This window comes from Denticeps clupeoides, chromosome 16 (genome assembly GCF_900700375.1).
Source record: "Denticeps clupeoides chromosome 16, fDenClu1.1, whole genome shotgun sequence".
Taxonomy (NCBI): domain Eukaryota; kingdom Metazoa; phylum Chordata; class Actinopteri; order Clupeiformes; family Denticipitidae; genus Denticeps; species Denticeps clupeoides.
In genome coordinates, this window is record NC_041722.1 from 8,233,282 (window position 1) to 8,256,784 (window position 23,503).

General features: G+C 42.7%; 1 protein-coding gene across 1 annotated transcript; it reads left to right on the forward strand.

Annotated features, from left to right (window-relative positions):
• Nucleotides 1-1,145: 1,145 nt before the first annotated feature.
• tnfaip8l3 (tumor necrosis factor, alpha-induced protein 8-like 3) lies at nt 1,146-19,917 on the forward strand. The gene is made up of 2 exons (XM_028956633.1): nt 1,146-1,398; nt 18,522-19,917. The coding sequence occupies exons 1-2, from the start codon at nt 1,353-1,355 to the stop codon at nt 19,082-19,084; spliced, it is 609 nt and encodes a 202-aa protein (XP_028812466.1). The 5' UTR covers nt 1,146-1,352; the 3' UTR covers nt 19,085-19,917.
• Nucleotides 19,918-23,503: the final 3,586 nt, after the last annotated feature.

The window sequence follows — 23,503 nt, forward strand, 5'->3', positions numbered from 1 at the left end:
TCTGAAGATGTGTTGTGGCACCTGGTACCAAGCTGTCAGTAGATCTTCTAAGTTGTGAGGTAGTGCCCTCTAGGGTTTGAGTTGTTTTTCCAGCACACCCCACGGATGCTTGATCGAATTGAGATCTGGAGAATTTGGAGGGCAGTTCAAAACCTCAAACTTGTTGTTATGTTCCTTAACCCGTTCTTGAAGCTTTTTTCAATGCTGGAGGTCACTGTCATCAGAAAACACATGATGGAGTGTACCTGCAACAATGTTAAGGTAGGTGCAGTTTTTGACCCATAGTGCATCTTGGTGCCCCATGAAAGAAGGACATCTTCTTCCATTTCTAAATGGTCTAGTTTTGATAGGCCTCACATGGCTTTGTAGATGATTCAGCTGGTGGACACAGATCAGTATGTGTGCCCTGACTGATTGGCAGTTATGCAGTCCCAAACACATCACTCTGATTTACTGTATGTTCTAACAGCATGAACTTTTTCTGCAATTTGAGCTACAACAGCCCAAGAACATCCCACAAGAGCTGCGGATTTGGAAACCAAGAAGTCCTGCCATTGTAATTTGGCCCTTTACACTTTTTCTTCCAACAAATGGACTTCAAAGGCAAAATATCGGTCCAGGCTCTGCCGCAATATATCCTCTGTAGCATTTTAAAAAACCTGCCATATGGGGCTTTATAAATTATCGCTTACTTGTGCCTCATTGCTGCAGCTGTGGAATGGCGATGTTCATATTAATAACCATGAGTGAAAATTCCACACCTTCAACAGTCATTTCATTTAGAGCCGAGACCTAAGACCATTATGGTTCCTGCGTGGTTGCATAATCTTCACACAAAAGCCACGTTTGATAACTGTTGAAGCGCGGGGCTCGCACCTGATTGGCTGCAGAGGTATGTGCCGCTTTTATGACTCTGTTTCAGCAGCAACAGCAGCCTTGAGTGGAAATGAGCTGCTGCTGAGTGCGCCTGCTGCCAGGGGGGTGTTGGCTGAGTTTACCCCCCTTTTAAATGTTTTTCCAAATCAGAGCGTTGAGTGAGCCAGAAAGAGAGAGAGAGAGAGAGAGAGAGAGAGGGAGAGAGAAGGGGGGCAGTTAGGGGGCTACAGAGAGAGGACGAAAGTAAAGAAAAGAGGACGGAAGGGCGAGCGAGGGGGAGTGCATGGGAGTGAAACAGACAGAGAGAGAGAAAGAGGAGGAGGAGAGAAAAAAAGAGGAGGAGAAAAGGCTCTCAGCAAATAGCAGCCAGCCCCGCTGCCAGTTGCATTCTGACCACGGACAGAGAACAGGAGTTTTCAGCGGCCGGCGAAGAGGCGCTTGTTCTCCAGGAAAAGAGAGGTCCTTCGGGGGGGAAGATGGATTCCGACTCTGGGGAGCTGAGCGAGGGGGAGCTTTCTCCAGGTGAGTGGGCTTTAAAGACACACAACTCGTCCCCGAACCCCAGCCCCCCGCTTTCCACATCTGCATCCAGCACGGTGGACAATGACTAACACTAACAAGGCAAGCTGAGGCACGTGCGGTCGGGCACCTCATCAACACATCCAGCTATTTTGGGGGATCGGTCCCTTGCCGTATGTCCTGCTGTCATGCGGTAAAATGCCAAAAATATCCTGTAAATGCGAGGTGTTTTGCATCAGGCGGCATGATGCGTCTCACAGATGAGTTCTTTCATCCTGGGAGGTCTGACAGATGATGAGGCTCTTTACTGACATGGTAAAAAAAAATGCATATTCCAGAAGTTCACAAGGCACTGTGCCATGTTTTTCCGGCATTCCTTTCAGGATATTTATATCCCGTGTTGCTCTGAAGTCAGCAAAAAAAATCCACAGACCCAATAAAGCATCGTTTTGACAGCAGGGACATGCAAAACTGACCATTTAAGGTGCAACTTTCTCATATCACAACAGTTGATGGAACCCCCCCAGTGGTGATGGGACGATCATGTGACTCTTTACATCAACATATGGAAGGTTGTCTATCAAAAGAAGTTTTTTATTTGATCATTTTTGCTCATTGTTAGCATTATTACGGTTCACACCGGCCGTTTAATACAAATTTCATGTAAAGCCCAGACTGAATTTTGCCGGAGATGTGTGACCATGACAGGGTTGTGAGGGTGGGGTACAGTAAAGCTCATTCCTCCCCTCTGGAATTTTAATCCACGTCTGAGATTTCGCCACGAGCCAGGTTTTTAAAAGAAGTCACAAACAAATCGCTCCGACAGCCCGGGCCTCGCCACGACTTTCGGGTTTTGTAAACCGGATGGGGGTCTGCTGGGGGGGGGGGTGAGAGGACGTTTTCAGTTCAGAGCTTCCAGAATTGATAACGCTCGAGCGTTGTTCGCTCCCGGCGACGGGCCCATTACTCATCGTCTTGGCGCGATTTGAAAGGTGAGAGCGGTGGGAAGGCTGGCACGGCGGAGACGGCCGCCTCCGAGCCCTGCAAAGTCGCGGAGAGAACGGCAGGCAGAGGCGCGCTCCCTCTCTGTGTCAGGGTTACACGGACCCCCGTGATGAGCTGCTCGAGGGCCACGCCGCGATTATCTTCATCGTACACCGACCCCCCTCCCCACCTAGAAAAAGAATACTTACGTTGATGGAGCTTTTGTTGTTTTACTGCCAAACAACATTTCTGCAGTACGGCGTTAATAATAAATGTTGAATTTAATAAAGGTGAACGATTCCGATAACGAGTACTTTTGTTCCTTCGGCCGAGAGGCTAGATGCTTGTAAGGACCTCCGCTTAGACTGGACGTCAAGAGCTTGATTTAGTGAGGGACACTGCTCTGACGTGTCAGGGACTCGCCGTAGTCCTTTCTGAGCAGGACACACGATGTCTTCTTTTCACTTTGCGCTCGGCGGGTTGTTAGATGCCGTGTCCAGACAGGCTCCAGTTGCGGCTCGGTGAGGAATTGGGGTTTTTATTTATGCCTCTATTTTAAACGATGTGGCTAATCAAAAGGACAAATTCGAGTGCCATGCTGGCAGCGGCCCCGCGTCGCCAGACGACTGACAGACGAGGGGGGACAAACGGTCTCCCCTGCACCGCGTGCGACTCACTGCACTTTAATCTGGTCTACAGATGGAGGCTCGGCGTTGCACCCAGGCCTTTCCTGGCGTCTGCCGCCAGAAGCCGAATCTGGAAAATCTGTCCCCATGTTTAAAAAAAAAAGACTGGAAAAGATGAGGCCAGGAGAGAGTCCGCCCTCCCCCCAAACATGCATCTCCTGTTGTAGTAGAAGCCGAGTGGAGGAAATAACCGCCAGCTCGTCTCTCAGTGGGACATAAACAGGCACTTGGCTTGTCAGACTGCTTTTTTTGCAGCTTTTTAAAAACACGCCCGTCCCTAAAACATGGAAATATTTTCTCCCGGACAATTCCAGCCGCCGACAGAGAACTCTCTTCATAACGAGAGCCATTAGTGTCCCTGGGCTTTTCTGCTGAGCCAGTCGGCTCTCCGGACTGACATTCTGAGGTGGAACCACAGCCATTTCCCCCTGACTCCATCTCGTTAGGCTGCGGCCCGAGGCCGAGGTGAGGCGTGCCACGAGTCTCTGAGGTTAGGAAGAGGCTCTGGAAAAGTGGGGCGCTGAGATGAAACCCAGGTTTCAAACATATGTCTCATTCTATAATTCTGTTTTATCCTGGAAATACATTGGAAATACAATTCAGGGGTATGTAGCACAAAGTACAGCGTCTAAAAGAAGCAACAACAGGCCACCAGCCCAGAGATGAATTTGCATGTAAAATGATATGCAGATAGGGCTGCTCACACATTCCCATATACCCTCTTGTTAATGTGAGGTGTAACTCATGACACACAGATGAAATTTCAAATGAAATGATCCCCATTCACACCGTTAATTGCCTCCCATGGGCCTCTAATGAAGATCATGGGAGATTATAGTGGGATTCTTAACAGCAAACAAGGCACAACGGCAACACTGCCCACGCAAATATATCAAAGAAGAGCTGAGGGCCACTGCTTACATGACCCTCATTTAGGGTCCCTTTACTAAGCAATGCGTCTACTAGAAAGCAGATGTTATGTGCATAAAGGAACCGTATCTACCTTGCTACCGATCCAAGTGAGATTTTAATTCCTGCCCGATCCCAGCTGTTCGGTATAAATTCTCTGTCCCTCTGCCCAGGCAAAGTGACGTCATGTAGATGTTTATAACTTTTTACCATCTTGCATAACCTCTCTTCAAGGACTGTGGCCATTTCTCTCGATTCTCTTGAACCACTTGATATTCTGGCCCCGTTCTGTCTGAATTTACTAATTTTCCAAAAATGCACAAATGTCTGCCGGCATACATCTTAAACACACACTGTGACAAAATCAAATACCACATCGCTACTATACATAAGATATACAAACTTTTTGAACATTATTTGCAAAATAAAATATGGCTCAGTGTAACATGAAGACCTGGTTAAAGAGATTTATATAGATTATATAAAACTTTTATAAACAATTTCTATGCACACACAGACACACACACACACACACACAAATATATATAAAGTACAGGACGAGTTGAGCTGAAATAAAAACAAACATCACCCCGTTTCATCCCTTGTTCTATTTTATAGATGAATAATGCGCTTGCCAACATTTTTTTTTACACCAGTAAGTGGCGTAGCAGGTGACAGCAGGGCCGACCCACAGCATAGGCAATCTAGGAAAATGCAAAGGGTGCCATTCATCCAAGTGTGTATGTGTGTGTATATATATATATATATATATATGTGTGTGTGTGTGTGTGTATACAGTACAGGCCAAAAGTTTGGACACACCTTCTCCTTCAATGTGTTTTCTTTATTTTCATGGCCATTTATGTTGGTAAATTCTCACTGAAGGCATCAAAACTATGAATGAACACACATGGAGTTGTTGTACAGAGGTGTTTAGCACTTGTTGGCCCCTTTGCCTTCACTCTGCGGTCCAGCTTACATTTACATTTACATTTACGGCATTTATCAGACGCCCTTATCCAGAGTGACTTACAATCAGTAGTTACAGGGACAGTCCCCCCCTGGAGCAACTTAGGGTTAAGTGTCTTGCTCAGGGACACAATGGTAGTAAGTGGGATTTGAACCTGGGTCTTCTGGTTCATAGGCGAGTGTGTTACCCACTAGGCTACTACCACTACCACTCCAGCCCACCCCAAACCATCTCGATTGGGTTCAGGTCCGGTGACTGTGGAGGCCAGGTCTCCACTTTTTGTTAAATACATAACTCCACATGTGTTCATCGTGTGTGTGTGTGTGTGTGTGTGTATATACACACACACACACACACACACACACACGATGAATGAACACATGTGGAGTTATATATGAATATACATATTCAGAGAAAGAGAATGTCATTTCTAAAATCCTGACAAAAAACAGTAAATGGAGGGCAGAAATTATGGGATGGATTTGGTTGGGTTGCACCGAATGCTCTTTTGAAAATGAAGTTACCACACGCTGAGGTTTGGCAGACATTCGCTTTTCTGCTCCTTCCTGCCAGACCCTCGCATTCTTCATGGTCACCACTTCCAGAACTTTGGAGGCTGATGCATGTGACCGCTTGATCATTTTTGAAGTTGTTACGCCAGGGTTGGTGTTAATGTTTATTGACACTTCCCGAATGTTTGCCTTGCTAATGATCTGTTAAGCTGCTCAGCAGAAACCGTAACCTTTCAACTCTGACGGCTTTTTGACACGAAAAGCTGTTCATCCAAGAACTCAATTCAAAATAAATTCAAAATTGTTCCATTCCATGATTTCAGACATCAATGGAGAATATAATAAAAAATCTAAATTACATGCTCTTACAAACTCAGAACATGACTGACCCTCCATGCATGGCTTGTATTGTTAAAATTAATTAATGTCACTTTCCATCTGGTCACTTTAATTTTGGAAAGGTCCCTTTTGGAAACGTCCACTTTAGTATTGAAAATATCCTGTTTCCTAATTCAAGTGCAATCTTACAGCGAGCAGCTGATGCCAGAATACGTGAAGGAGACAGAGTGCTGGGCGCTCATGAGGTTTTGCTCAACAGACTGAAGCTTTTCCTCCCAGTTTCTGTAAGTGAAAAGGAAGGATACATTTCAAACTACACACTGTGCTTAAATCATACAAAGCAATGGTCACCAATCGTCACTGTGACTTTGACCTGACAGTGCAACAGAAGAGAAGAGAAGTAATGGCAAACAGAATTGTGACCTGATCATACACTACAGGCCCGTAGTTTGGACATACCATTGGATTAAAAAAATTAATAATTAAGGTTGTGCTGCTCTTTTGTTACAAAAATGTAAGTGACTGGTTGTTGAAGTGTAACGTAGACTGTAAGCAGATTCACCTGGAAATACCTTTTTTTTTATGGAAATAAGCCTCCCAGCCCCATCCCAAGCATGCAAAGTGAGTCTCAACTCACTTAACACACAGCTGATATGTTGAATGACCAATAGCTTGAACCTTTGTCACTAAATATTGTTTTACTAGATAGTATCAAATATGTATTTAAAAAAATCACTTTTACAAAGTGTTTCTAATTTTTTGCAGAACATTTTTTTTTTTTTTAGTCTGAGCCAAACTTCTGGCCTGTAGTGTAACTCAGCCACCCAGAGAGAACAGAGGGATGCAGGGGTGGGGGGCTGAACTGGAAGGCTGGTTCTTGCTCGCGCCTGGGGCTGTCTCTCTGCAGCCTGGAACCACAATCACACATCAAACACAGCAGCCGACCACATGACGCGCGTGAGGGAGAAGATGTCACGCAGAGTGTGCGTGTCTGTGTACGCAGAGCGCCGAGCTGGCCAATGAGTGACGCCTGTCAGTGAACGCCGTTGAATTGTTCGCTGTCACACTCAGCCAGCTTTATAATGGTAGCTCCAGTCACTGCATTCGCACCCACGCTTTTCCTCAGGCCTTTCACACAGCACCTTTTTCCAACCCCCCCCAACTCTCTCTCTCTCTCTATGTATATATATATCCCTCGCTCGCTCGCTCTCTCTGCATAGAGAAACAGCCACATCTCTGATGGAAAAACTGAGGCGTGTGGCACAGCTCTGCCAAGCCCTGGGCAGGAAAAACATCCAGCCTCCATCTGTATTAAGCAGGATCACACTGTCTGTCATTAAAGTTTACGGTTACCGCCAGGCCCCTGCCATTATTACAGCAGCGCCGCCATTAACTCTGCGGTTCTTTTCAGCCAAGCCCAGGAGAGGAGAACCCAGACGCTGTGCAAGAGGAACCGTTTAAGAGTGTAAATTTATATAAACCACAGGCCACCAAAATCACATTAGCCCATTCCTCTTAGTGTCTGGCTTCAGGGCACAAGGAAGAAGGGTTTATCCAACAAATTTGTCACACTGGTGCAGTAAAAACTGTAAAACGTTTCTTTTCCCAGCAAGCTGCCAAAGACCATAGACCCCGGGCAAATGACACAATGCTAATAGTGCTAATATGCTAATAGTGACCTTTTCGGTGTGGGGACTTGTTCGCTAGTGTGAGGTCAAAGGCCTAATACCTACCAAGCGTTCCGTCATTCTTTAATGTATTTATGTATATCCGGTTGACCTCTGACCTTAAACTTGTGAACAAGCCCCACGTTTAGCACATAGCCAGTTCAAAAGCAGTGCCCTTTATCTGAAGAAAGATGCAATGATCACAAGTAAAGTTTCACAAATCAAATGTACACTTAGGTCTATGTACACTTTTGCATAATGCATTATGAGTACCGTATACAGCCTGGTATTCTCACATTTTTTAATTGCAGCCGCTGCCACATGTCGAAAATGAATCTAGTTAATTTCACGATTACGTTTGGATCAGCCGCATTTGATTGGTAGAAAGATTTCTAACTCAATTCCCATTTCAGTGACCTGATTTAATTAAATGGAGCGGGTACAGGAAAGGGCGCATGTCTGCGTCTGTGGGCTCCGACAGTCCTGCCACAAGATAACTTCTGATATGGTTTGTCACCCAAAATGGGGAGAGGAAAGAAATTATTTTTAAATTGCATTTCATTTGCTTGTCTAGAATATTATTAATCAACAATACCCATAGATAGTTTACAAATTAGTTCAAGTACCCTTATATGTACCAAGTACCATCAATAATGCTATAAAATGCTTTCAAAAACGACAATGATAAAAGTTTTAATTTCAACTCATTATTTAACTTCATTATCTGTTAAATGGGAAGTTTGTAGTGTTTTAAGTGTACCCCTGTTCTTACTGTGCTTGGTCTACCCCATATATTGTGTGTAGGATAAGAGACAAGTCATCAAATCCATCAACTGTGCTAAAGCCGTAAATGCATATCAACCTTTTAGTGGAGCCTATCATGCCTGAGGTTGGCCCATTATGATGTTGTCTCCTCCTCATTGTCTCTGGACTGGTGGGACCAGGTAAAATGAAGTTGAGAACAACCAGAATAAGATATGCACAGCAATCTCACTCAGAACACAGCTTCAAATATAGCTGCAGCGCAAAGTCAGAATTCATGAAGGCCTGTTCAGGCACCATCAGCATGGGTGTGAAATTTGGGTACATCAAACTGTGACTAATTTCCTGGAACCACATAATTAAATCAATTAAAGGGCCTAAAAATCTGCAAACATCCATGCAATGCAAATTCATGTTTATGAAAAAGAGTTAGACGGTGTGCATCATGTGCAGAACACATACGGTATATGTACATATACCTCAGAAATGTACATGTACAACTCATGTACAATGTACAACTCAGAAAGGCCATTTAAGGTTGCTGAATGAAGAAGAGGCTAGCTGAGGTGCCTGAATCCCCCAGATAAGCGCCGGGATCTTCCGAGATCTCAGTATGCCCGGCGTGCGCTGGTGTAAAACTGCTTTGTGAGCCTTGTCCAGTTCAGAGAAGAGTACAAGCAGCACAGTGTTCAGACTACAAAGAGAAAACAAGTGGGGGCTTTGAGCGCTGATGTGCCGAGTGTGTCATGTGGTGTAATTACCCTAATGAATTCAGACTCAAATCTGATGGAGAAAAGAAAAACACCACCTTCTCCACAGCCCACTGCGTTCCCGCAATCTGAGATACGCCCAGAAAGACTGGCGCGATAAGAGAACCCGACTGCTGTTCGCTCTTCTTGCCAGATCTTTGAAAGGGACAGTTTGGCCAACATTCCTCAGAATTCCTTATTAAAACGTTGTCTTCAGTAATTTTATTTATAGTCTGCTGATAGCAGCAGTGTTTCCTTTCATCTCCGCAGTTCAAAACACCTCCAGCTATCCTTCTCTTCCAACACAGAATAAAAATGGGTCTCCAAATTGGTGCTTGATGGCATTAGGCTTCGTTAGCAGAAGCCGTGCGTTGGTCATAGGCTTGTCTGCGCCTACGCAGGAAGAAGAAATATGCAGCAGGACTTGAGATGTTCCTGAAAAACAGGACCGGGTTTAGATTATAAAACTCATCAAATTAGCTGCTGTCAAAGTGATTAAAGCCATCGCACCTTTGTACTTTAGCCGTAAGGCCGAGTTAATGAAATATCTGGCTTGCAAGATGCACGCTGCAAGAATCATAAAACAGGTTAATCTTTAAAGGTCCTCATGGAAGGACAGCAGTGTAACGGGTCCACCCGACCTCAGTCCAGTGAGACTTTGGCCCCTCAGGTATGAGATGTCTTGTGACTTCAAGGTGGCGAGACACCTCTGAGTGTGGAGACCCATTAGCTGACACAAAAGCTGACATGAAGTGACAATGCCCCCCCATTGTTGGTCTGCCTGGCCACATGTTTCTGCTGCTGACGGGGATGTGAAATGTGATACTGCAAATATATGGATCAGGCCTGGAGCCTTCCTGATATTTCAGACTTGTTGTAACAATAGCCAAGTAAAGATTCTGCGGGGAAGACACGTCCAATGAAAAGTGTCATTTGAAAAATGGGCGCTACGTCTAGCAGATTTATCGAAACATTCCTGTTTGGACCATCAGAAACAGAATTCAAACCTGGACCAAGTTACCATGTTCCTCCCCATAAGCACCCGAATGATCGTTATTTTCTCCCAGTTTTTCAAGTTATCAAAATACTAGCTAATTTATCCTTAACTCTTGAGGTTAGGAGCTTTTATGGTGATAACGTGCTGTGGGGGGTCATTCTATGCAGTGGCTCCAGTGCATTACAGAGTGATAAGAAACTTTTTATCAATAGAACTCTAATTCAGCATTAAAAAAAAAAATTGGGGGGGGAACTGAGCGGAAATTGCCATAGACTCCATCCAAAACACAAAATGTCTATGTGCTAATATTTAGACATGCTAAAGTCTAAGGTCTACTTGAATGTAGTTTATGTAACAGTCCCTGGAAAATAAAGCAGAGCGATGTGCATGGAGGATTAATGCACATTTGTGGGAAATTGCACACCCCCACCCCAGAGGGCACCGTGTGTTTTATCAACAGGACAGAATAAACACATTAGTAATAAATTACAGTTAGTATGGCACTTTGGTTGGCTAAGAGGGATCCAGAGAGTGACAATATCTCACCATAATGGCACTTTGATGCATCTCCTTAAAATATCATTCTGCCTTATGATGTTGTTTACAGCAGCAGTGTCACATGATAAACCTTCAGCCTTGCGCACACAACTGCAGCACAACACTGCCCGTATTCACATCTCACTGTATGCAATTCCCTTCAGACTATTATTGTGTTTTAATTCATTATTTTGCCTTCTGTACATTCATGTTGTCACTGAGCCAAGTAGCATTGTGCATGTTGTTTGTTGTGTATGTGTGTTTTTTCATAGTCTTCAGTTTTGTTCTATAATATAAAAAATGAAAACCCATAAATGAGCAGGCCCAAACATATATATCCGTTTGAAGTACCATACATGAGATTGTGCAATAAACAAACAAAAAAGTTATTAATTATTATGTAATTAATCATTTCTATATATTTATATGTATTTAATATATTTAAAAGAATATTTGAATCTCTCCAAAGCTTTTTACACATTTGGCCTCCCTGTTCTCTCAACCACCTTAAGTTAAACAACAGGGACGGTTTCCAACAGTTCTGAAAGTTTATGCTGATTCCTTTCTTATCATTCACTCATGTTAATGAGCAGCTTTTGATGATGACAATAGTGAACAAAGCAGCCATGAAGGTAAAAAGAGGCGGCTCTGAAGGAACAGATTTTATCAAACAGTCTTCACTTTCTCATGATACAAAAATACTAACTATGTTTCCTGCATTGATTTCTTTAAAATGGCTCAATCTTAATCTACAAAACTGCCATAGAGTAGGGGCGTCCAAACTTCTGACAAGTCATGTGATTTTTTTTTTTACTTTTCCATCTTTTATTTGTAAATGACTTGCTCCACAAGAGAAGGTGGTCTTACTAAACACTTCAAGATATTACCCCTGACGACAGATGAACCTGTCGCGTGCCACCCTCCGTTGGTCTGGTCCGACAGGAGGATTATTATTTACTGCAGTAATGTGTGTGGTGAGCGGATGATGTAAATTTGTAAATTTGCTTCCTACTTGTCAGACTAATAAAGGATAATCTTATCTTATGTGGGGAACACTGATGTGGTAAGGTGGGTTAAACACCCGTTTCCTCCGTCTGCAGAAAGGACCTGGCCAATGTGAATTATTGCACTCCACCACACGGACTGAATAAAAGCAGTGCAAAATTTAAGTAATTTCAAAACTTGGAGGTTTCATAAAGGGCAACTAAACAAGTTCTTACAATTGTCGGTTTCTATTCTCTGTTGTCACTTTTCCTCAAGTTCACCTCTATATCGACAAAATGAGGTGCAGGGATGTTGTGTAGAAGAGACACGGGATGTTCCACATCCACAAGTCCGACTGATGGAACTGCATTCATTCATAGATCAATCTGAGTTCACCTTTAAAACAAGAACCTTTAACAGAACCCCAATAAATTCTCATTGTCATCATTGTGCGTCTTTGTTGGACAGAATTTATGAGTTTGCCCAAAATAAAACACATACATATATATCAGTTAGTTGTACATTTTTCTAAAATAATATCAATAAAATAACATGAATCATTTAAATTAATCAAGCAACATTTTCCTAATATATATAAAAGGTGCAGTCATTTGAACAGAGGTGACACATCTTCTTTACAGATGACTGAGCCTCCTGCTCAGGTGGAAACCAGGACGCGTGTTTTTCGCTTTCATTTGTCAGACGGATGCATCTGGGCCAGCGTGGAGTGACAGGTTGGTCTGTACCGCCCAGGAAAAACTATTACATAAGACGCCAGTAGACAGGAGGACAGTGTGACAGGCTGAGGGTTGGAAAGAATCGGGCAGGACAAAAATTCCACATTCTCATACCTTACTAGATTTCATTTAAAAAAAAACATGTTGCCAGAGTCCCCTTTGTTTGCTGCGATGTGGAATCTGTTTGCTTCTGTTGGCTGAAGTAGACAAGGGACATGAATTCATGAACGCCGGCAGCCTTGACGGCAGACCTTCGCACCGCCACGCTTTGAAGACGTTGAAGTCTGTCATGTTTGTTTGTGGGTGTTTTTTTTTTTTTTTTGGTTCGATTTGCTTGTGCATATTTCAGAATAATTGTCAAAGCTGTCGCTGAGTAGGAACCCCTTTCTTTTTACCATAATGCAGCACAACACGAGCACCGGATGACGAACGACGAATGACCTTGCACCCAAACGCGCTCTGTTGTCAACGGCAACAGAGCGCATCAAAGGACATATTTAGGAGTTCTCCTCCAGATGGAAACCATATCTGAAGAGTGGTCAGCGCTGTTTAAAGCCGAAACACGATCCTCTCTCGCACCTGAGGCATCACAGGAACTGGCGGCCATTTCCCGTGCTGAGCTGCAGAGCTGCACAACCAGTTCCAACTCGGCGTCTGAGGCGCTTTTTCCCGCTTTATCAAAAAAATTCCAAAGATAATAATAATTCCCACACATGCCATCCCAGAATGCACCTCTGCTAGAACAATAGACTTGCTGTGGACCTCTTCCAGTTCTGCCCCATGACCTGGAGACCATACATTCATACGCTTTAAACATATTACAGACTTAATGAGCCAATCTTGACATTCAATGGAATATTCTGTTCATGTTAATGTCACTGACCTTCTCAATTTAATGTGAGAAGTGTGTTCATTTAAAAAAAAAAAAAAAAAAAGGATTGTCGCCTCCAGGGATGTCTGTCTGGTGATGTTCTGTTAGTAGATTATTCGACTTCGGCTACTTCGGGATCTAACACAAACTGAGTAAGCGCCGGATTCCTGTTTAAATATTTTGGACCTTTAAAAGTTGATGCAAGTTACTGCAATAATGATATTTAGTATCAGTGCAATTACAGGTTCTGCCAAACAGCCAATTGCTGAAATATTGCATTTGAAAAACTCGGTGTGTGATAATGAACAATTAATGATAACTTATCATTCGCAAAAGAATCAAAAGAATATACAAGGTCACAGTAGGATGAAACTGTGGATATTAGAATAGGCTCTATACAACACACAATAAATAGATTCAAATTCTGAGATCAAATCTGCGTTAGACCACATATAAAATATTTTGGGGATTGTATGAGAAATCTGATATTTGGATTGGTGCATAATGAGATCTGCTGGAATTTCGCACGGCACTGTCCTGTACCAGATTGTAAGCATGACTGCCCCAGGAGTCAAACCACACTTGGGACAGTGGTGGCCTAGCGTGTAAGAAAACGGACCTGTAATCAGAAGGTTGCCAAGGTGCCGCTGAGCAAAGCACCGTCCCCACACGCTGCACCCCAGGTGCCTGTCATGGCTGCCCACTGCTAACCGAGGGCGATGGTAAAAAGAAGAGGACACATTTCGTTGTGTCACCGTGTACTGTGCTGTGTTTCACAATCTCTTCACTTTCACTTTTTTCACTTTCACTTGTTAAAAAATAATACACAATACCTAATACTGAAACTCGTTTAAAGGCTGTGTAATTAATTAAAATCTGACATCGGCCTACGTAATTTATAGTGATGTCCATCTGTCACAACGTCCTCTCTGGACAAACACCAGGCCCAAAGAGCTGCACACAAACACATAAATACTCCCCACCTGACACACAGTCCGGTGCAGATCCCAGCGGCCTGGCGTCGTAAGTGCTAGACACCAAGTGGCCTGTCAGAGGAGATTTCCTCATTGTGGCGTGACGGGTGTATGTGTGAGCCATGCGAATCTGGCATGGTTGCTTAGTTAGTCGCCCTTGTCCCTCCAATGGAAGTACAAGTGACAGGATTGACAAAAGCTGTCATTTATTCCAGGCGACGTGACCTCAGCTTTGCAACAGCAAAAAAAAAGTTCACAAAGATTGCTTGCTCAGTTTCTCTTCCTGAAAATGTTATCTTCTGAATAATATATTCACTTCCCTGACAAGGGCTACTGTCTGGCTTTAAAACAGTAATATAGATATGAGACACTGTAACAAGAAAAATCTGATAATTTCATTTTTTTTAATGAAAAATACTAACAGATGTCCCTCAGGGCTGTCAAATGAGACACAGAAGAGACCATGACCATGTCCGTACAGCAAGGCTATCACTATCAGCAAAGCTGGGTTCCACACAGGATAGCCACGTGTTTACCACACCTTCACCTCACACCATACACCCACACTAACCCGGCAATTTACAAAATAACACTAAGACATGGAAACCATGCAGAAAATATAACCCCCACCGCTGTCAGGGACAGTGACAATCCCGAACTCAAAGGCGGCAGAGCAGCCAGAGACCACTGATAGGAGCTGACCAGTGAGAAAGGGAGGAAGCTGACCAAGCGAGGGACTCTCAGGCCAGAGAGGAGTAGTGAGGGAGACGGCTGATTCTGCTCCTCCTGAAATAACTTCCAACCCTGCTTCATCTGGATGAAGGGCCAGCATTACATCACGTCAAACATGAGAAACTTACTGCTAGTGTCTCTGTAGTAAGGCAAGTTTGGATCTGTACTAAGCTACTAAGTTAGGCACAACTACCTCCATCAGCACAGTGGATCTTAATGGAAAGGGTCTTGTTTTAATAATGTATATTCACTGGGCTCTAACCGTCCCATAAAAGCATAAGTGCAACCTGCATACAGTTGTCCATCAGCGTAATATAAAATGATATCTGATGCTTCCTGCTTTTCGGGGCAGAGCTATTACAGTACTGCTATATTTCAATCACTAAGTTACTATATGATTCTTCTCAGTACCGCTTCACTCTAATTAGCTACCTATATGCATGCATGTGTAGGAATTATTGTCTCACTCATGGGAGTAATTCCAAATAGTTTTTTTCTTGGTGTAATGAGATTGGGGCTTAGTTCACTGAAACAAGGTCAGGACTTAGATTCAAATGGAATATAAACTCTATCCTGAAGAAGAGAAATTAACAATGGCAAGTGGTATTGCTGGATAGCTGATTATCTCTTTCCTAAATTGTCAGAAATGACTGTTAACATACTATTATAACAAAACTGTCCAACAGGCAACACTAAATGCAGGATACCGTCTCCTCCGATGTTAACTTTCGGTTTCAGCCCTTCTAATAAATATTGTTCATGGTGGATCAGTGGATCATTTTGAGACAATATCTGCTAACAAGCCAAATATGCAAATACATTATAGGTGCTTTATTATCACATTATATACTATGGACTGATGCAAATGTGCATAAGAGTGACACCTGTCAAATATCTGCATTTAGGCGATGTTCTTGCACCCTCATGTCCTTCAAAAAAAAAGCCTGAGGCCAGCCAGCCGCTCCCACACTGACCTCTGAACCCTACACAGCTGATCTTATCACACGTCTCCGCCCGTCTCAGCTGTCGTCTTCCTGTGTCGCAGAGGTTGGGGCTGTGTGTCCTGAGGAGCCTCTCCTAGATTAATTATAGCAGGGCCGGGGGAGAGAACTCGGGTCTGGCTCTGCCATGTGGGAGCGCTCTGCATCTTCAGTGGAACAAAGCATTGCTTCAGGTCCAAAAAAGTAGAAAACGATTATTGCAGATGAACAGCGAACATTGTGAAATGCCAGATCGCAGTTGAATCGGATGCAAAAATCATTGTATTTTCAATCACGCTGGTGTGACAGCGGTGTATTATTAGTACTTGTCTGCTCTATCGTATGGCTGATGCTCTTATTCAGAATTACGTGCATTTAGCTGGGACAGTCAGGGGTTAAGTGTCTCGCTCAGTGACACGGTGGGGGTAAGAGGGACTGGAAAGTGTGAATTGTGCAGGTCATCTAGATGAGAAGTTAGTTTGTTACCCACCAGGCTACCACACGTTTAAACAGAGTTGTGGAGCTTTAATAATACAGCAGCAAGTTCATAAATGCAATCTGCAAATATTTTTATGGAAAATACACTACAAGTCAAAAGTTTGGATGCACCTACTATGGAGCCATTTTAAAGAATCCAATGCAAGAATTTATTTTAATATTTTGTTGCAGCAAGAGAAAGTGAAGTATGAAACTGTTTTTTTTTTATTGATTCTTTTTACATTCATGGATGCTGTATTATCATCATCAAAATCCACTTCCTGAGCAGCTCATTAACATAAGTCATGATAAGAAAGTGTTGAAACTTTTTGCCTTGTTTGCTATATTTTGTTTATTACATAACCTCACATGTTATTTCATAGTCCTTTGTCTTGTGTTTTGTTCTATAATGTAAAAATGCAAGAGGTGTGTCCAAATGTTTGACTGGTAGTGTATATATTTTGATATTTAATTTAAGGTCCATTTTTTTATTGGCTAAGTGCATAATGCTTATTACTCGTCACAAATAAGGTTTAGAAGGGGTAGTTGCAGTTACAATATAAGAGTTTCTTGCATTAGTTATTGTTATCATGTGTTTAATATTAATAATAATAATTTATAGAAATCCAATTCCCTTAAACTTAATTAGTAATTAGTACATTTTGAAGGGTTTCATCTTTATTTTCTTAAATATTTTGTATTAAGTCATGTAACAATAACCCTAGATGAAATGAGGCAGATGAACAGATTAATGTCCTGTAAAGCGTACATGCCTGAGGGACGGACACAAATGAGACAGAAGAAACTAAAGACTGGCTGCTAGTCTTCCTCAAAAGACAACAGCCTTTTACCAGACAGAGAAATCAAAAAGAGCAAGCATGAAGTTGACAGTGACACTGACACACACACACACATACACACTTCACTGAGCACCCAGAAAGGTCACACACAGCAGAAAGGCTGGAGAGGCAGCAGTGCCCTTAGCACAAAATGTAAAATGCCATCCAGTGAAGAGGGACCCTGCTCTCCATCTTTCAGTCCCTGAAGTGTTCAAAACACATTGAAACTAAATGGGAATGCTGGGGTACATCTGGTCTTTTTTTTTAAATCCATAAAAAATAACTATGTCTCCTCAAACCTTCCCAAACTTTTGGCCATTCATCAAGTTACATAACAAGTGTTTCCAAATATACGACGCATGTGAACTATCATCGAAGGAAAACTGTTTTCTGCTGCAGGAACATACTTTCCATCCCAAATTAGACTACTGTAACATGTAAAGATATTATTGTTCATTTTTTTTTTTATAATATACTGTATTGTGATACATAAAAAGTGTAAATCAGGACCAATCGACTGTCTTGGTTCCTGTCCACCCTCCAAACTGGCGACCGGCCGCATGCATCAATGAAGCACCAACGAGGCTAAATTCTGGACTTGACTGGAACACACTGTGAACACACCTCTTCTGGATTTGCTGTCCACACCAGTATTGTTCCACGGGCGTTTCAGAACTGTGTTCGGGAGATTTGGCCAATATGGATTTCCGGCCTTCTGAGAACAGCGATAGCATAAAATATACAAAGGCTTTGAGAGAATCTCCCAGGAAAATATGTTAGAACAGAATAGGTTTATGGGATTACGCTGCCCTGGCGGTGGATAATGCGCTGGCGACTGGGATCAGCTGATAACGTCTGATGCTCGGAGATGACGGCTGGAGTTCTGGCTGAATTGTGGCGCGGCTGGAACCAGAGCACAGGCCACCGTGAGACGCTTAATCATAATTGGTGATATCTGGTGTGTAATTTGCAGTTGGGTGGTAGCTAAATAAAACCCCCTTGCAGCGCTGTACCCACGCCTCCTACTAATTCACGCGGAGACAAAGACGCTCTTGCGCGGTGGCGCCTCTCCGCAGACTTCCACCTCCGTTCGCTCGCTACCACAAAGACTTGATTCCAAATGTGAGCTGCCATCGCGTGTCTCTGCTCCCTCTGAAGCGAGTTGAGTGCAACCGTTATTAAACAAGCCGTCCAATGTCCACTAGACTGGACCAACGAATGGGACCTCTGGCCAACGTTCTGTGCTGGTTTTATACTCATCAAAACCTGGTGTTGGAATGTTTGGGAAAACTTCATGAGACACGCCTTCCACGGAAGATTCCAGGAGTTTTTTTTACAGTCAAAGTGCAAAATAACTCTTCTACATGTCTGGATAATTGTGCTAACATTGATCATGTGTGTGTGTGTGTGTGTGTTACAGGGCATGAGAGCTTCAACTCCAAGAGCTTGGCCCTGCAAGCCCAAAAGAAGATCCTGAGCAAGATGGCCACCATGGCGGTGGCCAACCTCCTGACAGACGACACCAGCAGTGAGATCCTGGACGAGCTCTACAGAGCAAGCCGCGAATACACCAAGAGCAAAAAGGAAGCGCACAAGATCGTGAAAGACATCATTAAGATCGCGCTGAAGATCGGCATCCTCTACCGCAACCAGCAGTTTAGTGCAGATGAAATGGAGACGGTGGAACGTTTCAAGAAAAAGATGAATCAGGCGGCCATGACAGCAGTCAGCTTCTACGAGGTGGACTACACCTTTGACCGGAACATTCTGTCGGAGCTGCTCCTGGAGTGCCGGGACCTGCTGCATGAGCTGGTGGAGCAGCACCTGACGACTCGCTCACACGGGCGCATCGACCACGTCTTCAACCACTTCGCCAACGTGGACTTCCTCACCGAGCTGTACGGCTCATCGGACGACTACAGACTCTACCTGCGGAAGATCTGCCATGGCATAAACAAACTTCTGGACGAAGGCGTGCTTTAACCACGTGCAACCCAGCCTCTTTCGTCTCTCTGCTATGTCTTGTTTTTTTTTTCCTATCACATTTTCCTGGTTTTATTTAAACCTGCATATTTCACAAGGGATTAAAAAAGATGCATCACCACGAAGTGTTATATCCACTCAATCCTGTGCTTGTAACCGATTAAGCCTTATTGTATTTCCAAAAAGATGCACGGTCCAATATGCATTTGACACATTTGTGCAATTATTCAGTCTTGAAAAAATATTGCATTTCAAATGTAGTCAACAGCTAAACTCTACATCATATGATCTTACAATTTTAAACCTGCTCATATGTCGCTATTATGTTACAATATGTTACTCTTCCTCTTTATTTAATGACAGTGGCAGTTCATCAATTCATGTCTGATCGTTTAGTTGTGGGCAATTTGTTAAAGTGAAAGAATGGGTCTCAACTTAAGTCAATGTACAAGGCCACAAAGACACACAAACACACACACACACACACAGATATATATATCGCACACAGACACATATACACACACATACACACACACACTGTGTGTGTAAAATCAGAGGCTGGGACTTTAGTCATAGGTTAAAATACATGCCAAAAATGACAAAACTGTATATAAATCAGTAACGTTTTTCTGCTATACATCGTTCTCTGTACTGTAGATGTTGCTCTGATGTTTGACACATATCTAAGTGTCCATTTTCTCATTGAAATTGTGTAGGATGTATGAAATTATGAAATTATTCCAAATTGTATGATTCCTTTATAACAGCAACTTCCATAGTCAAATCAGAAATCTACAAAGACTGTCCTCCAATAAAGTGTGGTTGTGACCAGTGCTGTAGTTTCCTCTATTCCAATAATAGCTATACCATAATTACTGTTATTACTTTTAATTAAAGGTTTCTTTCAAACTAGTTCCTGCACTGTCAACCTTCTTTGCCGTGTCTAGTCAATGAATGTTGAATCAATCTTTGCAGTTGCAATGGTCACCAGTTATTTATTACAAGTATATAAGATGAAAGCCACTGAAATTGTGAAACCAAATGAAATCATTTCACTCTTTCATTTGTGGAAAATTATTCCAACCTCAAACAATTTACAGTCAAGGTGCGCTCTAGACCTGCACATAACAGAAAAAAACCCAGCAGTGCACCTGCCAGCTGCTAACAAAGTCTCTAAATTTAGTCGCAGGGATGAAAGGAGAGCAGAAGGTTGCTTGTGACTAATGAAAAAGGTGCCTCTTGATGTGGTGAACATCGTAGGTGAAAGACGGTGGATGCGTCACTGGCCTCAGACTGCAAATCATTTCCCCTCCCTGCCTTCTCACTTCTTATCTTGGACAGAAGCTGTACTATGAAATAAATCTCCATGTCTGCCAGTTACGTAAATTAAGTTGAAAAATCCGTAGGAGATATATGGATACAGTTCATTAGTGAAAAGCATTCTCACAAAAAACAACTAAACAATTTCTGCACATTTTCATTAACTTTATTGAGTTAAAAACTCTAAATACTGAATTTGTAGTACTGATAACAATAGAAAAACTCATTTGAGCAGCATGTCTAACCCCAGACCCGAGTATTATTTAATTTAACACATTAAAATAAAATAAATGAACCCCATTAATGCATCTGCATGTTATTTAAATTTCTGTGCGGGGTCTGTCTTATGACATGAATGTAAAATCCACGCATCAGAGACAACCCCAACAGAGGCAACCCTGCATAAAGTTGGAGACGAGCTGTGAAGAAGTTTTATGGCTGATTAAGATGATGTCTCTTTTCTAAATGTGAATCAGTATCAAACGGAGACCTTGTTGACACTAGGTTCACTGCATTTTGGGGGCGAATCAGCCCTTAGGTGAAAATTGAAAGAATAAAGCATTGCTTGACTGGAATGTTGAGAAAAACCAAAGTAACCTGCATTACATTTGATTTCCAATTTGTTTTCTGTCTGAGTCTGCATGGTGTTTTATCATCTCCCCATCATTCCCAATAAATTTTACATTCTATGGCATTTATCAGACACCCTTATCCAGACCGACTTACAATCAGTAGTTACAGGGACAGTCCCCCCCTGGAGCAACTTAGGGTTAAGTGTCTTGCTCAGGGACACAATGGTAGTAAGTGGGGTTTGAACCTGTCTCTTCTGGCAAGTATGTTACCCACTAGGCTACTACCACCCAAATAAAGGTATAGGGCCCACATAGACTGTTATATAAAGGGGCCAGGGTTTTGTGATTGAGAGAATTCAATATCGTAACTTAAGTGTCATATGAAAGACCACAAAATAAACAGAAATTTCCTATTTGGGGCAGCCGTGAGTCCATTCTAAGCCACTAGTGGGAAGTGTTTTTAAATCGACAGTTTGGTTTCTTGCACTACACACTACAAGACCACTCACAAGCTCTGCATGACTCTTCAGTCAAACATGTGAACCCATGCATGCTGACCAAATGAATAAATAAGTCTCCTGGTAACCCAGTAACACATTACCAGAAATGGAACTGGTCAGCTTGGGATCATGACGCAAGACGTTGTGTGTACCAAACTGTGAACTCGGGAAGACCACATAAAGAAGGAATTTCTATCGGCTCTTTAGTTAATGCACACCAGCTCGAACTGGGTCAGAGCATCTCCAAAATGGTGATATAACTGTTGGTGTCTCCCAAAAGTGACAACCAGGGTATCCTCCGCCTGGTCGGATCCCTCTGAGTTACTTCAGCACATGGATCGCCTGAAGAACCCACAAAATATTTGCAAGGGGGTATTCATGTTGTTACCAGACCCAAACATGACAACAAATCAAAACTGAATTACAAATGGTCTGAAGGTAAACATTCTACAGCTATGAGACCAGTATCATCAACTTCATCAACAGTAGATGTATTTTTCTGTTATTAACATCATTACAATTATGTAATAACAATTAGTTATGTTATTAATCTAATCTGCCGTATCCAATTGTGGGCTAGTAAAAATTCTGAATATATAAATGATAAGATAATTGTTATAGTCATATCTTCCATTCCATGTCGATGCAAGTGTCCTAAAACACATTAATGAGCGAAAATGTCTGGTGAAATTTCATAGCAGTGGCATGTGTCTATCTGCATTAAAGGCAGGCCGCGTGGTCCTCCAATTAAAACACTGCCCCAGGGTCTACGTGGCAACTCAGGCAGGTGGCTGGGGTGTAAAAATATCTTGCATTGCACGGAAACCTCATCAGATCTGTCATTCTCTTCAGCAGTCCTACAGACTGGCAAACAAACTCTTAAATGCAGCGACCTCTTCTGGTGATTGGTGTTTACTGCAGCTGTGTGAGCCGGGCAATACCGCAAATCCCAGGCTAAAATACTCAGGTTTATGGTGTGTTCCAACCACATCAGTGTGCTAAGAGGATTTTGACATCCTTTATAAATGAACACAATCACAAAATGAATGTAACAAGAGTATCACAAGCTTCTTTTTTTATTACATATATACATTCTTGAAGTATAGTGAGAGTAAACTTTTGCCTCCTGCACTGTTCACTGATAATCAATTTCAATTCTCTGAGCTGATGACGTCTACAACCGCAGTTCTGTTCCAGTTGAAATAAATAAAACGTATTAGTTTCTCTTCTTTTTCTTGTATTTTACATCTATTTACATTATATAACCTATTATATATTTTGCAAACAAAACCATCATACATTCAATTTCCAGTCCATCCCTACTTGGTATAAAATCTAAAATCCACAGGGTGGTTCTATAGTCCTATATACTATATACACAGCAGCACAGCACACGGTGCACACAGTGAAATTTGCCCTCTGCATTTAACCCATCACCCTGAGTGAGCTGTGGGCAGCCATGACAGGCGCCCGGGGAGCAGTGTGTGGGGACGGTGCTTTGCTCAGTGGCACCTCAGTGGCACCTTGGCGGATCGAGATTCAAACCGGCAACCTTCTGATTACAGGGCCACTTCCTTATCCGCTAGGCCACCACTGCCCCCGTAAATGTATATCGGTGCTTGTTTACATTTACATACGATGCTGTGTTTACATTTCTATCGGGAATTTCAACAGGAAGCATTATATCTACAGCTGCACCAAACACACCAAAGAATATATATTAGTATACAACTAAATACTAGTATGAGTAGTATTTACTCGCACAAACGTGTTTATTGCCGTTTAACGTTGGGCCACCTTAGCATACCAGACCCAACAGCACAACAACGCGGTCAGCAAAGCTAAAGTAGCTCGTTTTTGTACCTCTTCTGCTGCTTTTGAGGCCAAAGATGTATTGGCGCCATCTACATTGCTGGAGTGTCTGGCAGAAATAAGTTGCGATTGGTTGTTGAACTTGACTTTAATTTCCACCTGACCAATGGCGAACGTCAGGGGGCGGGCGCGTTCCCGCCCTCAGCCACGGCCAC